At 39.8% G+C, this 18,679-nt stretch overlaps 1 protein-coding gene across 1 annotated transcript in view; it reads right to left on the reverse strand.

Annotated features, from left to right (window-relative positions):
• The window catches only part of bckdhb (branched chain keto acid dehydrogenase E1 subunit beta), a 79,238-nt gene that overhangs the window by 54,340 nt on the left and 6,219 nt on the right, over positions 1–18,679 (reverse strand). Inside the window, exons 4-8 of the mRNA XM_085365101.1 lie at positions 17,477–17,610; positions 13,404–13,559; positions 11,438–11,546; positions 6,049–6,146; positions 4,599–4,709 (exon numbers count right to left, since the gene is read on the reverse strand). Coding sequence (XP_085221227.1) covers positions 4,599–4,709; positions 6,049–6,146; positions 11,438–11,546; positions 13,404–13,559; positions 17,477–17,610 — 608 coding nt within the window. The remainder of the gene's footprint in view (positions 1–4,598; positions 4,710–6,048; positions 6,147–11,437; positions 11,547–13,403; positions 13,560–17,476; positions 17,611–18,679) is intronic.

Below are 18,679 nucleotides of genomic sequence, written 5' to 3' on the forward strand. Positions count from 1 at the left end.
AACTTACAACTCTACATAATTAGGGAGAGAAACCTCTAATGGGTAGCATATATGATAGCTACTCAGCCCAAATGATGTCCTTTATGGAGTGCAAATTATTGTGGGGGTATCTCTTTTTGTATTACTTTTGTGTAACTCACCTTTTCCAAAAAAGCTACGCAGACAATAGAGTTCTTATAGGAGTGCTGTCTAGTGTGTGGCTCAATCAGTTTTTTTATGCTTTTACTGAGAGGGTGCAGGGGAGGTCAGTCAAAGGCTTCCCACCTGGGTCACTGATGGCCAGCCAAGCTAAGTCAGGAGGAGACCGTTTCAAGTTACCTACCAAACCTACCAAGACAAGGCTGTCCACCTAAACTCACAGGCCGAACAAGGAGAGCGCTGATCAGAAATGCAGCCAAGAGGCCCATGGTGACATGGCTGCAGAGATCTACAGCTCAGGTGGGGGAATCTGTCCATAGGACAACTATTAGTCGTGCACTGCACAAAGTTGGCCTTTATGGAAGAGTGGCAAGAAGAAAGCCATTGTTAACAGAAAACCATAAGAAGTCCCATTTGCAGTTTGCCACAAGCCATGTGGGGGGCACAGCAAACATGTGGAAGAAGGTGCTCTGGTCAGATGAGACCAAAATGGAACTTTTTGGCCAAAATGCAAAACGCTATGTGTGGCGGAAAAACTAACACTGCTCATCACTCTGAACACACCATCCCCACTGTCAAATATGGTGGTGGCAGCATCATGCTCTGGGGGTGCTTCTCTTCAGCAGGGACAAGGAAGCTGGTCAGAGTTGATGGGAAGATGGATGGAGCCAAATACAGGGCAATCTTGGAAGAAAACCTCTTGGAGTCTGCAAAAGACGTGAGACTGGGGTGGAGGTTCACCTTCCAGCAGGACAACGACCCTAAACATAAAGCCAGGGCAACAATGGGATGGTTTAAACAAAACATATCCATGTGTTAGAATGGCCCAGTCAAAGTCCAGATCTAAATCCACTCGAGAATCTGTGGCACGATCTGAAAACTGCTGTTCACAAATGCTGTCCATCTAATCTGACTGAGCTGGAGCTGTTTTGCAAAGAAGAATGGGCAAAGATTTCAGTCTGTAGATGTGCAAAGCTAGAAGACACAGACCCTAAAAGACTGGCAGCTGTAATTGCAGCAAAAGGTGGTTCTACAAAGTATTGACTCAGGGGGCTGAATAATTACGCACATCCCACTTTTCAGTTATTTATTTGTAAAAAATGTTTGGAATCATGTATAATTTTCATTCCACTTCTCACGTGTACACAACTTTGTATTTGTCTTTCACGTGGAATTACAATAAAATTGATTCATGTTTGTGGCTGTAATGTGACAAAATGTGGAAAAGTTCAAGGGGGCCGAATACTTTTGCAAGCCACTGTATGTATAAAACCAAGCACCTATCCATGGAGTTTGCCTTTAAAAATAATAATGAAAGAATAGGATATTCTAAAATTGTCATTGAATTTGAGCATAGTGCTGTAACAGCAACAGCATAATGCTGTCAGTTGGTCAAATTTCTTTCCTCCAAGATATTTCACGATTGACTGCAAGTTATATTACTGCAAAGTGGAAGCATTTAGGAACCACAGCAGGGTTGTAGAGTGCACAAATGTCTTCGATGCTCTACCGACTCAATAACTACACAGTTTCAAACCTCCTCAGTATTAACATCAGCACAGAAACTGTGCACCAGCAGCTTCATAGGACATGTTTCCATGGCTAAGTAGCTACTGTAGGTGTCATATATAGGCCCACTACTTTTGTCCATATAGTGCATTTCTGGGATTTAAACTCACATAGACAAAACAGGTTTTTAACCAATGTGACTTTCTTTAAAAAAAAATTTGGAGTCAACAACAAATGGACTGATCAAAGATTCAGCATCAAAGAGCCATTTATAGATATTATACTTAAACTAGTTCTGCATGGGTGGGTTGCAGTGTGACGAAACTTAGATGGTTGTGTGGATTGCAGCTCTGCTGATTCTCAGGCATTTAAACTCCTGCCAGCCCAGAGCAGCTGCACAGCGCCCAGTTTTTAGGGCACCACTTGTGAGGGGTTACTGAGGGCACTCAGGGAACTGTACTACTGCCTGCTGTCACTGCCACAACAGTGAAAGCTTTCAACTGTGGGGTGTGTTTCTTTTTGTGCATTTTATAACATAAATAAGCAACAAAGTGTATGAAACTTTGAAGATTTCTATCTATAGTGTCACTCTGCTTTGTAGTATTGTCTCAAGACTGCTGAAGTTAGTTGATTTTTCATAAAACATAGTTTTAAGAAAGCTGAAAATTTCATTATTCTGTATATAATGCTAATTATTTTCCACATAAGCTCTTTTACACATTTGCTTGGTGAGTAAAAAAAGTCACTGGTTTGCATCCAAATTCCCTCTGAGGTTGGTATCAGGAAATCTGCCAAATCAAACATGCAGAACTACCAGCTGTGGTGACCCCTTGTGGTAAAGCAGATGCTGAAAGTAACTTTAGCTTAATTTTAATGCTAAAGATACTTTGCCTTTAAAAGTTGATTGAAAGCTAAAGGCTTTAAAATAAAGCTAAGTAATCTTTTGTAATATCAAAAGATCATTTGTTCCGTTAGCGCACTAATGAGTCGGCTAATTGTTTCAGCTCTAGCCAGTCCAATGAAATGTAAAGCATTTTAAATATATGCACAAAAGGCAGACAAACACAGCTTTAATTTAAATGCTAAAATCTATCTGTTAACACGTCTCCCATTCCAAATGAAAATAATGGCAGACATGTCTACCTCTGGATAACCAAAGGTCATCTCAGCATTGTGCCTTTGGCTCCTTTTATGCTTGAAATGAACAAGCCGTAGCATTTGGATGTCTCCGCAGCGTTGCATCTGCCACCTTTTATTTGTGATGGCAGGTGTTGCGTAAGCTACTTCCATTTGTTTTAGTTGTGAATAATGTACATCTGGCTATTTGCTTGCTTGTTTCTGATTAATTAAAAGATAAAATAAAAGCCGTTAATGCGTATTCCTGTGCATTAGTCTGGGTGATAATAATCGTGATTTGCACTGAAATTAATTCTGTGCCTTCGCTGAAATTTGATAATAGCCTGATTAAAAGGCTGTTTCACTGCTCATCCAGCAGAAGAGGCTTGAAAAAGAGACTTGTATCCCTAGAGTGATTAGTTTAATGCAACAGTGACTTTACTGCCAAATATGAAAGAAGGAACAGGCCCTGTGTGTGTGTGTGTGTGTGTGTGTGTTTTTGGGGAAATTGGTTTATGGGTTTGACAGATGTTTAAGGAATATTGGGTTGGAGGAAATGACAAGCAGAGATGTTGTTGACAAGCTCGAGGTGGCAGGCTTGGCATCAGGCCTGTTAAGCAGCACATAAACACACTATTCAATTTCATGGCAGTTGTTTTAATGGGGCACAAATTACAACAACAAAAAAAAAGGAAAAAAAGAAAAATGAAAGAAAGATTGCATGGACTTGAGAAGCCCCCTTGAACAAACTGTAACTGACTGCGGCTCACTCCGAGTATTTCCGTGCCAACACAATGCTGCAGTCTCTGCCATCAGTTCAAATTGACTCCCTATTAAATTACTACCCTCCTACCACAGTTTCTTCCTGCCTTTTAAATGCTGGTTATAAGATATGCTTGGCAGCAGGCGCAGCCTGGTGCTTGCTGATGAAGGTGTATCTTTCAGCAGAGGAGCATGAAACTTGGATAATAAACATGCGAAATTAAACAGCTGGTGACAAACAAAGATGGTTTGTGATGTATTCAAGGACCATTGCAAAAGGCAGCAATCCGAGTGTCAAGAGGATGCATGATTATGAGTCGTGTCTCACTGCAAGGCTCCTTAAGGTTTGACTTGACAGACATGCCTTTTTGTCTCTTCATAACATCAGACCCTCCCCAGCTGGTCTCCTGGTGGTTTAGTCTACAGGCGCTTTGCCCTTGGTGAGCAGGAAAGAATCTTTCTAGGCCACAATTCTCCAAACTGTCTTGTGTCATGCTCCTTCCTGTATTTAAAAGTAAATAAGGATGGAATACCCACTGGAAAGAAAGCTCCCTTCTCAAAGCCCGCCCAAATTAAATATTTTATTTTAGTGAGTGCCATAGCCTGTGTAAGGCTGAGGCAACATAAACTAGCAGTCGCGTCTTTCCAGCGGTAGAAGGGATCCTGTTTATCAGGAACCAAAGAGAACCACACTGCCCAGATGAACGTTGCCCAACTTTGTACCACAATAAACAAAGATCCAGTAGGAAGACGGTTCCTCTGACCAGCAGTATTTATGGCAAATGACCATCTAAATGAATAACAGATGTCAAAGTATTCAGCTTGAAACTCAAACGATATGATTCTTCAAATCTGATTATTTCCTGTTATTCAACAACTTTAATCATTACAGCTTTCATTTAACTGGCATTCTTTGTGCAGGACTGTGGACTGTGTTTTACATCTATTGCTCCACTATTATATATAATGCATTTATTCACTTACTTACAAAAAACAAGTGGCACCAAAATAAATGTTTGTGGTACTTTTTTTCAGTTTGCTCTGTTTGTGCTGTGTGCATGCATCTCTGTTACCTTGCAAACGGTTTCGATATCCCAGGGTAGGATGGTCTGTAGATCAATGACCTCGCAGGATACTCCCAGTTTTTCTTGAGCCATGGACGCCACCTCCTTCAGCACATGAATCTAAACAGGAAATGAAAAAGACTTTTCAGTCTGCCTTAAATTTGGTAACACTAAGTCTTACACTTAAAATAATGTGACAATAAAAAGGCATATTTTTATATTATCTCCAGATGCTGAAAACACTGTTGGTTTCTGAATGGAAAAACAAAAGCTTGTTCCTTTCCCACCACAATTCGGAATGTTTAGGAACTTGTTTACCGCTCTTTTGACCCATCCCAACTAAAAGCCAGCGCTTGACTAATAGTTTGTAACTTAACATTCATATTCACATCTTTGTAAGTGCTACTATGCTGGTTTACAGGTAGTAAAAATGCAATTTCATAATAATGACAATAATTTAAGAATTGCCTTTTATTTTACTTTCAGCTAAACCAATATTGCACCCGATTCAGAACAGACTAACAAAAAGAAAGCTGAATGTGAAAAGTCACAAGAAAAAGAAAAATAGGCGTAGAAATCGTCCTGCCTCATCAATTCATCACTGTAGTGTCTGGGTTCACTGAGTCTGTGTTTACTGGCAGCCATTTTTTCCCCCGATTGCTTCCAAACAAGAATTGCTGTGATAAATCTGAATGATCGCAACTACAATAGTTGTCAGCAGATGTGCCAGTTTGAAAAAATAAAAACAAAAACACAACTTCAAACTTATAAACAAGCATAATACTCAATAATGCAATTCTAAAGAATAAAAAGTTACATTGTTTGCTTATTATCATTTAAATAAGCGAGACGGATGAATGAGGGTGGTAAAGGATGCTGTTTAGAGAAAGGAGAATCATGTTTTCCTCTACTTTACTAGATCCTCTTTCCTCCCTATCCACCCTTCAGTATTAATAGTTAGACAGTTTCCTTCAGCACTGTCCGACCCTCCCCCTGCCACGCTTGAAAGTACATGATGCCCTGGATAAGCCTGTTAAAGTGGCTGGGTACAATCGAAGTCAGGGATGACTCCTGTTGAGTTACAGGCATCTTTATATCAAGCTGAGGAACATAAAATCTCACATGTGAAAAGAAAAAGGCCACAATGGAAAGTGTGCAGCAGACATGTAGTGTTAATAGAGAATCATCGACAGCCTTGATGTCGTGGAGAAGTCTGGGCAGATATGGTCTCTCAGGCTGCCTGCTGAGAGACCTTGCTGGGACACAAAGGGGGGCTAGGGAGAGACTTAGAGTTAATCCACTGCTACCCTCCCCGGGTTTAAATGTCATTTAGTAAAAATGAAACTTGGACCCTCCTATATTCCTGTGGCCATGGAAAATGAGTCAAAGATAGACTATAACATTGAAACTGCTCGGGTAACCTGCTGAGAGTGTGTCAATGATGAGTGTGATTGCCTACCTGCGTTCCCCAGGCAACCAGAGTGACATCACTTCCTTCCTGTAGGACCTCAGCCTGTGAGAGTGGGATGGTGTAAGGGTCCTCGGGAACCTGCTCCACTGAGAAAAAACAAAACATACACATTCAAAACCTCTACAAAATGTAAAATGAGCAACAACAACAAAAAAAACATTAATTCATCATTTCACTATGAAGTCTGAGATTTTTAGCTAAAATACTCCAACTCGAACTAAGCGTGCCTCTAAATGACAGACCAGATGACAAACTGATCAAATAACAGACCTTCAAAAACAAAACAAAAAAAAGATCCCTGCTCTTGAACATTTTATCTGGCTCACTTCAAATGCTTCTTTAGGCTTTTTCCAGAACCTCATCTCTCACCACAGCCAGTGTGCTTTTATCAGCACAATCTAATGCATGAGCTAATGAGATCCTCTGCCAGCTATGGGCTTGTAACTCTGATTAATCTTGACAACAACACATTGGGATGGGGTATCAATCAGAAAAGGGGCCACAAACGGAATATCAGCCCAAAAGAGGGAGCCTCGCAGCCAGGCCCTCTTTGAACTCAAGTCCAAGACAAAGTGCATGTAAGTATATGGTTTGAATAAAAGCTATTAAAGTCGTGGAAAACATTAGCACAGTCATGGAATTTATTATAACGCAAAAACTTATCATAAACTCAGAACTGCCATCACTTTCAAACAAGCGGCTTATTAGCAGTATTTATACTGCACAGATGCAAACATTGAACCTCTAAATGTAGCATTTACTGTCTTTGAATCTCATTCACCATCTTGGTTTTGGCTCCAAAGTTTGCACAGCGTACAGGATCTTAAAGTGTAAGTGGATCTTGGAGAACGTGAACTACTAAAAAGCGTTCCTCAAAGGCAACACAAAAAGTTAAAATTGCAATTAGGCGGAGTAATTGTGCTCTAAGGAGATGCTGAGTTTGAGACCTTTCTGGAAACCTTGAACGGCTTCCATGATCCTTTAGAGCCTACGAGTTGTTAAAGGAAAGAAAGGCTGCCCATCCCAACAACTTTGATGAATTATGTGCGACTCTCCTGTTTAGGCTTCCAGACGAGACAGAAAATTGGCCAATTGAGTGGAAAAATAGCCTTTTTCAGAAAGTTAAACCTGAATTATGAAAACTGGGTTACGGTTTAACAAGTGGAATCTTAGGTCCTTGCAAACCAGTATAACCTCAATGGGGCAAATGAGTGGTTTTTGTCCTATTGGAAGCAAAAAATTAGAGGCCCCAGCAATCAAAAAACATGACTTCATAATCGAGCAGAGATCATTAGAGGCATGTTGCACGAGAAGCTGGTTTGCTCTGCTCCTGTAGGAAATGAAAATAACCCTGCACATGCTACAGCTAAATAACCCTAACTTCTACTTCGTGACTGACAGCCTGGAGTTTGAAATCCGCTTCGTAACCATGTCTCTTAACAGGTGCCATTTATGGTCCTTATACACACACAATACGGTAATATTACGTTGAAGCACAGTACGTATTACTACGCGAGGCTCCTCGGTACCCGTAATGCTCCGACAATCCATCAAGCGGTGCAGCTCCGTAGCTTGCCAAAGTCGTACTAAAACATTTTTTGACAGATTGCTGAGCGCCGTGTACCACATTAAATCGGTTCGCGGTCATCAATCACAACCAGAATTCATACAAAAGGCGCGCTGTCAACTTTTGAGAAAATGAAAGGATTTTAAGCCGTGCATGGCGTTAGCGTGGTTAGCTCGTTAGCACGTTGACGCCGTCCAGCCCCACGCACGGGGCGATGCACAGTAACTCGTTAACGGAGATTTGCCGTGTCCATCTTGTGGCTGCAGGTGAAGCGATGGGGGAGTTGTGTTCAGTTAAGGAGAGAGGCGAGGTCGAGTAACGTTGCGTAAAGACAAAAGTGGACGAAAGAGGGGCAAACTTGTGGCCCCACAACTATAATTATAACGTAACATAGACTATATCGATATAAAGGCTATTGCCACATCTTATATCGCGTATAAAAACATATGGATATTTTTTTTAAAAACTCGATATATCGCCCAGCCCTAAATGATGGTACAGCTGATTTTTAAGTGCCTCTTACATGCAGATGATAAAGGATTCAGGAAGTTTATTCATGCAGGCCCATATGACAGAGAATATGCATGTTCTTTTTGTTTTCATATTATAATTTATATTTAATTGTGTTGTGGTTTCCAGTGTTTTGTGTTGTTTCACTTTAAATTTGTAAAAGGAAAAAGCTGAAAATTTAAATAGTTAGTTGAAATGTGAATAGTTGATTTTTTGTATTATATGATTTATTTATTACATTTTATGTGGAGTGAATAAATAAAAGTATATTTACGATGGCCCCTACAGACAAAGCACATACAAACTTCAAATCACGTACGAACTCTGAAGCACGTACAAACCCTGAAGCACGTACAAACTCCAAAACACGTAAAAACACGTACAAACTCCGAAGCACGTACAAACTCCAAAACACGTACAAAAGACAACAGAAGTGCTAGCCAGCAAGTACCAACGACCGGATTTGGTGTGTGGTAATAACAGGTAAAATATATATATATTTTTTTAATTATTTGACTAGATACGAATGCTTGTGTATAAATACACAAACAATACACATATGCTTTCATGCTTTCAATTGTGTAATTTAAGTGATCTAGGTAGCTCTATTTTGGAAGTTCAGTTCATGCTAGAAATGTGTTTTGGAGTTTGTATGTGCTTTTTGGAATTTGTACGTGTTTTGTCTCTAGGGGCCACCGCATATATTTATTTATATATAAACATATATAAATAAAACCGCAAATTTTTTTTACATTGGTAATTCCTTTTGTGCATAATTTTATATTATTGTTAATAATAAATTAATTAAAGCAACAAAACAACCTGAAGAGCCGGTTCGGAGCCAAAACAGCCGGCTCTTTTTAGTGAGCCGAACCGAAAGAGCCGGTTCTCTAAAAAGAGCCGGAAATCCCATCACTACAGTCCAATAACCAATGATAGGCGATATTATTCGCACAGGCGCAGACTTTTTGATGGGCGGAGCAATGTGATTATGCTTGGACTGATTTGCGCATTTAGAATTTATACGTTTTGTTTGGAGGGAATATTTTACCTTCTTTTCTTGTTTGTTTCAGTATTAAAATAGCTACTGTTTGGATTATTAATTTATTTATTTATTTGAGATGCGCCAAATCGCACAAAGACTTAACTTTATATCTGAAATTTTTTTAAATGTTGGCTGGAAGAGACATTTTGATTTTTAACTTAAACATGGGTATAATGGAAAAAAGAAGCCAGTTTCTCTTTGTTTTCTGCCCCACCCATTATGGTTTTTTTTATATTTAAACAAAATGGGGTGGGGGTTTTTTTTGGGGGGGGGGGGGAGCTACTGTCTTTGTTTCTGTTATGAGTTTGAGTAAATGAATGGCTTCATTTGGGCACAGTCTGAGGAGGGTCCATTTGCTCGCAGTTGGAAGAGGGTGCCCTTAACACAACGCTTCTCTTAGCTTCAACCAACATTATTAGCAAAATTACTCATGGGCACATAAATAAATAAATCGCTCTTGTAAAAATGATCTGCGGAAGGCTCGGCAATATCTCTCTTTTTCCATACACTATCTCACCGATCTACTATTTCGTCAATCCCACAAGAGGCAGACAGCATCAACAGTGAAATAATGCAAACAAAAACACCTGCCTTCTTCCTGGCTACAGTTATTGATGATAACTGATTTTATTAACTACATAAATCTGAAACATGACACATGTATTACACTCTTATATCCCTTATCAGTCATTTGTCAGTAAGTAGCTATAGCTCTGAGGTATTAAAGCCATCAATAATGATGAAAGTAAGCTTGAATCTGCTTTTATACATTTTGTTTTGTGCATTTCGTATAAAATCAAGGATAAACATAAATTAAGAAACAGAGTTTACTAGGGCAAAAGATTTCAAGTCCACCACAACTCTGTATTTTACTTTAAGGGCATAATCATGTTGTAAGTTCTTATCATTTGTTCTCCTTAGATTAACTGATTATTTTAAATTGTCTGTATGTTTGAATAAACGTGTTAGTTGTTATCTTTCAGTCTGTGTTAACTCTGTGATGGACTAGCGACCTGTCCAGGGTGTATCCTGCTTTATTCTCTGTAATAGCTGGGACGAGCTTCAGCTACCCATGACCCTGAACTGGATAAGCAGTTACAAATAGACAGACTGATAATCTATCTCATGGTCATAATAGGCCACTGACTTTGTAATAAAAAACTGCACTGCTTTAAAGAAAATGTATGTATACTTTTAAACACAACTTAAACTAGTAACAGTAAATCCTAATTTATGAAAAATTGACATGCCACCACAGCTGACGCTCAGACAACAATCAGCTCTATCACAAGTGGACAAGGCCAATAAAACTGCCCATACAAGCACATTGTTGAAATAAATCACATGTTATTGAAGATCTAGTAACTAATTCACCCCCTTTTTTCCTTGAAGAGAAAGAGTGCAGTTTCAACAGTATGTTTCAGTTTTTCCACATTCACTCGGTTTACGCTCATTACAAAGAAACACTGCTGTCGTAACTCAACGACATGACTCCTTACTTCAGTGTGGTATGGCAGCTGTGGGTGATGTCTTTGTCATTAAGAAGGCTGTGAGACTAACAATAATTCTGGTCTGTACGTCGAATGAAACAAACCCTTTAGACAACCAGTGAGCCATTCAATTTCTCCCACCGCCACACTTAACAAAGCCATCAAGCCCCAACTGGACTCTTCGGCAGGCTGGTTCTGCACTAGTTGGTATCGGTGGTTCTACACCACTTTTCTTAAAGTCTGTCGGTACAAGTCAAGTCTTTAAAAATTCATCTGTCTTAATTCTTGGAAATCAAATGACCAACATGTGGACGAGGCAGTGCTGTTTTACAGCAGCTTTCAACAACTGTTAACAGTTTATTATGGTATTGCTGGTAATGCTGGACACCGTTTACCCCGGCAGTGTTCCCAAGGCCACGCTGGCCTTGGGGCTTTTTCATGCTACCCATAAACACTGCACCCAAGGAGCGGAGGGGGGAGCGAGTTCAGCTCGCCACTGTCAACACTTCACAGACCATTTAGACGGCCTGCTTCACACTTGTGGCCCAGCTGATCTCAGTCACATTGTTTGTAGTCAGGCACATTGTTTGTTTGTCTAGCTTCGCACCTCTAAAGAGGGAGAACATTTGCTTTTCATAAAGAATCCAAGCAGAAGGTTGAGGGGGGAAAAAAAAAAAAAAAGCTGAGAGGACAACTGAACAAACATCAACAAAGCTTCAGTCGTGTGTTGATTTTACAGTAACATTTACACACAAACCAGCTTACCTGCTGCTCTGTACAGAATCTTCGGCTCAAAGAAAATGCATGGGTTCTTGTCAGCAATGCAGGAGAGGAGCAGCCCTTTGGCCTGAATTGGACTACGAGGTATTACAACCTGAGAAATAAATGACATCTGTTAGGCCAAAGAATATAATGAACTGACCTTAATGTTCCCTATTAAACAGAATGGAATATTTAAACGTTTAAATCGGTTTCACATTTCGACTGTAGAGAATATCATCATATAGTCCAACATGCTTTAAACTGATACCCAACTATACAAACTTAAACGCATACAAAAAGTGGTTTCAAATGAATTGCGGTGTTTTGCCCATTCTCTAATCGAGAATTGTAAGGTTCCAGATGTTTTATACTAAAAGATCCAATTGTCTCACTTTTATTTCAGGCGTGCTGCTTTAGCCTGCCTACTGACGCCCTGTATCGACAAGCCACTTTGCAACTCACCTACTCCTCTTTTTCATTCTGGATCTGATTTAATCAGTATCACATCTGCTGATATTGACATCTGCTTTGTTTTGTTTTGGGTTGGGTCTTGCTGTTCTTGCTGCCTCTGGCTCACAGGCAAGTATGCTCAACCCACTGTATGCATTCTACACGTGTGCTTGAAAGTGTAGTTGCATCCCACAACCGAGCCATGCCGCCCAATGCATGCTACTGCACACTACAGTGGTTCTGCTGTACTTAAGGCAAAATCCAGGTTTAACTGCAGCACTGTGTATTTACCAGAGCTAAATCATTTCTGTGTATTGAGACCGACCCTCAGAGGGAGGGAACCGGGCTGATTATGCACAAGGATTTATCAGTTTGTGACCTTATACTGGAAGACCCATTTATTACTCACAGGGGATGAACTGCAGCTGTAAACTTTACAGACCTCAGATGGAAGTATATGAGAAAACTCCTGGATTAAAAGTAGTTGCACTGACAGTATCACAGGACTGATGAATAATTTCATTCCTCAGGCCCTTTTCACACACACATACAGATGCTTTGTTCTCTAAAAGAACACACAAGAATTCCAAGTACACTTGTTTCCCTTTGTCATTATGGCGTGTTATAGTTTGAGGTGAAAAATGAATTTAATCCATTTTGGAATAAGGCTTTAACATGACAAAACGTGGAACAAATGCAGCATTGTGAATACTTTCCGGATCCACTGTAAGACATCCCCTTTATTCTACTCCTCCACTGTTGTAGTGATCTGTTTCTATAGTTTTTGCTTTCTTTAAATGCCCATAGCTGCCAGTCATATAATTCTGAATGGCAGAGATGCTAGCCTCAGTGATGAGCCTTGCCTCTTATGCTGCTTACTTTCATTTAGCTGACTGAAGAAGAAAGAAACCCAAAAAAGTGATGTGTGCAAATGTTTTCAAGTGGAGTTAGGAGGTGGCAGAGCTGAGATGAACTAGAGGTTCTACTGAAAACTGCATCACTACCTGCATCAGATATGCCAAATTCAAACAGTTCAAAAATGGCAGCAGAAACTCAAAAACATTAGTAGAGAGGGTAAAGAAGAGGTGCAATTCAAAGCAAAAATGTGGGTGCTCTGTTCTGAGCACCATTTCTTTGGAACACCGTAACTCTTCGACTGCACTTGAGGCAGGATCACAACCTTATTGTTGGTTTTCCTCAGGCCAGTTCATGTCCCCCTCCATCTCAGCACTTCTAGTGTAAGTAATCTAAACTGGACAGTTTAACTTATACTGTTTTGACTGTTGTGAAAAATTTGGAAATAATTTTTAATTGCATCACCACTGATGATGGTGCAGGAAAAGTTATAAAAATAATGAAATAACTAAAAATACAAAGAGTAATGATCAGCCTATTTACAACTTCTATATGATTTTGCTAGTAGACTTTCAAATTCTGCTTTCAGGTGAGAGATGAAATTCAGATTAAACGCCCACAAATGTCTAAAGGAAATGCATATACAGTGAAGCAGTGGACTGACCTTGAGGCCCGGGCAGTGAGCAAAGAAGGCTTCGGGACTTTGAGAGTGGTAAAGGGATCCATGGCCGACGCACCCCCACGGAGCCCGAATAGTGAGGTTGCCGCAATCGAACATGTTCCCTGAACGGTAGCGGTACTTGGCTGCTTCGTTGACTATCTGGAAAGTGATAATAATAATTTAGATTAATGCACCAGCAAATTAGTCCAGAACATAGTCATGTAAACATAAGGGAAACTACTTTGCAAAAACATCCCAACAAAAACAGAGCACTTTCTTTGGTTTCTGTGAATAAAGACCTGGCTTCATGTGTGGAGGCATTCTCTCTGCTATTCCCCTTAAAGATATTAAAACGTCACTTAATTTTTAACGAGCGCCATCACCTCAAGTGTCTTTGGTTTCTTTTACATCTACAGTTTCAGACACTGGGCTTCCACCAAAAAGGTGTCCCAAATTTTCCCTCCCCGAAGCTCAGGTGGACTGTTAATTCGCCTTTTACTACTCTCTAAGGTCAGTTTGGACTCCATCGTGTTAAGTGAGAGCGCAGAAGGCGAGAGGGATCCCAGTCAAGGCCCGACACCAGATTTAATCTACTGTTTGTCTGCGTCACAATAGGAGGGTCTTAAAAACTGGCTCCACAATCGCATATTTTGTTTCATGTCGCCTTGACATAGCAGCGAGACTCGCATTTATCTTGTGGAGGGCAAGAATACACAGGATGACACTGGTGTCAACATATATGCATGGTTAAACAGCAGCACTGCCCAACGTGCTGCTAAGTGTGTTAACGTCACATTAATCTTCTGTAGCAAAGCTTTGAAGCAGGGGGTTGTTTAAAGGGCTTCTTTTGTTCTGCTGATGTTTCTGTACAAGGCTGTAGAAATATTAAATAACAGACATTCAAGGTCTGCTGCAAGAAATATGCAGAACAAAGGAGATAGAAGCTAAATATGAAAAGCAACGAGTAAAAGGTTCATTTTTCCCCCATTCTGTCTGTCTTTGCTTGAAGCTTCTAAAGATATTGAGTGAGAGACGTATGCGAGGATGCTGACTGTCAATCACAACAACAGTTACTTCGAGGTGTTTTATATTGTAAAGTAAAGTAAAACAAAGAAAGTAAAGTAAGTAAGGTACTCTATTTGATTTATATGAATTCTTTAAGTTAAGATGAGGCCTCGTTATCCAAGACCTTACATGTGATGAGAAGGACTTTAAATTATGTTCTGGATTCAGAGCTAATGAAGGGAAGTTAATATGGGAGAAATATGGGTGCCACTAGGAACACTGAGAATACCACTAGGAATACAAATGCAAACGCAAACATGATCACATCCAAGACTTTTAGGCATCAATTTGAAGATTCAGCAACACTTTGTCTGTGACAACAGCAGAGCTGAGACCTGCAAAAGGTAAACACAGCATGTACCCGTACCACAAGAAGGTATATCAACTGCTTATCTGTAAACAGCCTTCTAATTTCAAATTTTAGCTGCCAAGATAGATAAAAATTTAAACCTCACATCAAATTCAGCACATGGATATTTACCCATTAACAGGTTTTCTAACCTGAACAAGTTACAGGCTTGATTCAGAGACCTCCTGTAACCCAGGTTTCTCTTGTGTTACAAGGATTTAAAAAAAAAAAAAAAAAAGCTTCTTCAGGATCTATTGTACATCCAAACTACTATACAGAACATCTGAACACCAGAAAACAGATCAAGCAAGCAGGTACTTGTTTCTGTTACTCTACATCACGGGTGTCAAACATAAGGCACGGGGGCCAGAATCGGTCTGGTAAAGACTCCAATCCGGCCCACTGGATGGCTTGGGAAATTGTGAAGAAGTGCATAGTTTTTCAACTTTTTGATATTGAAGTTTCACAGCTTTTCCGACAGATAAAGAGCTCCTCACTGCCATTCATACTAAATACTAGAGATGGACCGATCCGATATTACGTATCGGTATCGGTCCGATACTGACCTAAATTACTGGATCGGATATCGGAGAAAAATAAAAAATGTAATCCGATCCATTAAATATCACGAAAGCACCTCACAAAACTTGCAACACGCCGTAACTCGCCTCAGAACGTCGGAGCAGTATGCATCAGGTGATAGAGCGGCTGTGGCATGCGGGACCTGTCGGTGGTCTGGATAGCATGTGGAGCTTCGCTAGCAACCTGGCATTTCATCTCCGACAAAGTTATCCCCGAGAGAAGTAAAGCAAGTGTGTAAGTCCATCTCTGAATGTTTGTAAAGCATTCCCACGTTAAGCTTAACGAGCGACTGCCTCTCGCTCTCCGGCTGCTACTTCAATCGTGAAACTGCTAATGATCAGCTGATCGGCTTTTCTGTCGTGAGTCTCTCTTGTTTGTTTTTGGTCCACTTTGCGCCAGAAAGAGCAAACCAGCGGCTGAACAACAGCAGCACGTTTAAGCTTGATAAGCTGTTGTTACAATTTATTTAATATTACTTTCTACACCAAGATCTTTTTCTACGTAGCTGACGGCTGGTAACTGTGCAGGGGCGGATCTAGCAAAGTTTAGCCAGGGGGGCCGATAGGGCATTAACAGGGAAAAGGGGGCACAAAGACATACTTTTCTTTCTTATTCTCATTTAAAATGTCGAGCTTTTAATAAATAATTATCTGACACCCAAAGTTTTAATTTGATGTAAAATGAATAGAAGTCAATTACTGTATATAGTGACTATTAAGTCTAATATATATACCCTAGTAAGCTATAGTACATTTTCCTTTGGGAAGGTACCATCTGTGCAGTCTGCAATTTTGTTGAAGAAAGATGTTGAATCTATTTAATATTTCTTGAAAAATAATTGATTTCTGTGTATTTTTTTTCACACTGCATCAAATTAAGGTTGATTACGTTGATTAAGCATCATGAGGTGGAGCGTGAGGGGTGGTTCCCTATTTTTTATTTATTTATTTTTGTTGTTGCTGGGAGTTGGAACCCTATTAGTTAGGTTGCTTAATATTTACGCTAAGTACTCTTTAAAATACCAGAATAGGGAGGATGGTGTAGGTCTAAGTTTATTAGATTGATCAGTATTGCTGAACTATGAAATATTTTTTTTGTATACAGGTATAACAGAATAGCTTTAGTGTAGTTGTTGTTTTAAACTTGAGTATGAACTTGCAGACTTGCAAAATGCAGCAAGATATTTTAAAAAACAGTTTTGTTGATTAAAAAACACTATCGGATTCATGTCGGTATCGGCAGATATCCAAATTTATGATATCGGTATCGGTATCGGACATAAAAAAGTGGTATCGTGCCATCTCTACTAAATACTAATTAAGTTATAAATTAACAATTAAGATTCTTTATTTGTCCTTGTAGAAAGATTTAATGACATTTGTTGGTGGATTAATGTAGTTAAAAAAAAAAAAAAAAACCAGTAATAAAAACAACTACAAAAAAGTCATTAAAAAAAAACACCTATATGCAAACAACAGGAATACATATACAAACATTGTCTTGACTGTTATGGCAGTAAATAAAATACAGAAAACTTATTTTGGTTACTTACAGAATTGCAAACAATCCAATACTGTACATGGAAATGACAGAAAAGTTCTTATTTTCCACCATCTACTCTAAAAAAGGTCTAATTTCTATATAATCTATATATTTATTTATTTACAGTGGGTCCATTTTTCATGATTTAGCAAAAACTTTTTTAATTTAAATGTAAACTCTTTTTTTCACACTACAGACTGCATGCAGGCCACAATGTAAAATGAATGTGAGATTTCTGCTCAGCATCACAGACATCACTTACACTTTTTAAAAATTCATGCTAAGCCAAAAACAACTCAGGCTTCAGACTGTAACCATTGGAATGGGTTTAAAATTATTTTGGTAGCAGTCTGAAAATTTCATGTGCTTTTTTCCCCCAGTACGTATGAAATCACGAGAGCTTAAAAAATACTGAAAAAAAAAAAAAAAAATACAGCAGATTTTTAAAAAACAGACAGTTCCTTCATGGACATGTTGATATTTCTGGACCTGTACGAATACTCACATTACTTTGTCACAGAGCAAGGCAGCGCCATACCTGGTCAAAAGCAGGAAAGATGTAGTCAGCAAACTGGATCTCAGCGATGGCTGTGGCACCAGCGACAGCTACACCAATGCCAAATCCCACAATCCCCTGCTCACAAAGAGGAGTGTTGAAGACTCGGTCCTTACCTGGTGACAAGAAAAAATTAGGAAGGTAACACACACACACACACACAGAAAAAAAATAAGTTCTCACTGAGCTTTTAAGGTTTCAGGTTTGCTGGATAATGCATTGATTCAGAGAAATTTCTGAGACTTTTCACACCTGACTGAGGAGATCCCAGAGAAACCCACCGTTACAATGCCATGTGGTCCTAAAATAAATGAACTGAGAAGCTGATGACTTCTCCTGAGCTGTAACTAACCAAACCTGCAACAAACACACAACCCCCATGGAGTAAAAACAGGAAAGAAAAAAAAAAATACTATTTTGCAATCTCCACCCTATAATCTGAGAAAGAACCGCAAGAGTGTTGCACTAAATTTGGGCTGAGAATGTTATTTTTTGCTCTCATCTTTGTGTATTTGCCAGCCCAGTGCTTTTTCTGTTTCTCTGGGAAGTGTGCTTCTCAGCAGCGAAACTCTGCCCTTATGTGCCCTCTGGACTCACAAAGTTCAATTAGCAACCGCGGCACCACAACCAAACCCCCACCCCCACCCCTCGGAGGAACACACAATTAAGTGATCAAAATTTAGTGCCTCGCTGCTCAGACTGAGGCCGACCTCAAAAATTAAAAAAAAAAAAAAGCAGCCTCATGTGAAAGTGACAGTAAATAACGTGTGTGAGCTTCTGTGTCATCAAAGCAATCAGTAGTAAGTAATAACACAAAAAAGCCTCCACACACACACACACACACACAAACACACATCAAGTGATGCCAAAATAACTCTGTTGTGTTGCTGTTTGTGCTTCGTGAGTCTAGAATGCAATTTTAAATAGATGACATGGAACTTTTATAGTCAGCTGTCTGACACCCACACTGCATTCAGTGCAACGGGCTAAACGGGAGTGAGAGGAGAGCTAGTGCGCTGTAGCTCTCACAGCAATCAAGCACAGGCAGCCAGAGGTGGAAGGAGTGATCACTGAGGTGAATGCATCGGTCTCGTAAAAAGCCATTCATATGGAGTCCGCCCTGCATTACCCCTCTGTTGTGTGTAATGGCAGCGGGGCAGAGGTGTGTGCCATCCTTTTCAGTAC

Source organism: Diplotaxodon limnothrissa, linkage group LG11 (genome assembly GCF_057381915.1).
Source record: "Diplotaxodon limnothrissa isolate DT_005_m linkage group LG11, D_limnothrissa_male_GT1.1, whole genome shotgun sequence".
NCBI classification, from domain to species: Eukaryota; Metazoa; Chordata; class Actinopteri; order Cichliformes; family Cichlidae; genus Diplotaxodon; species Diplotaxodon limnothrissa.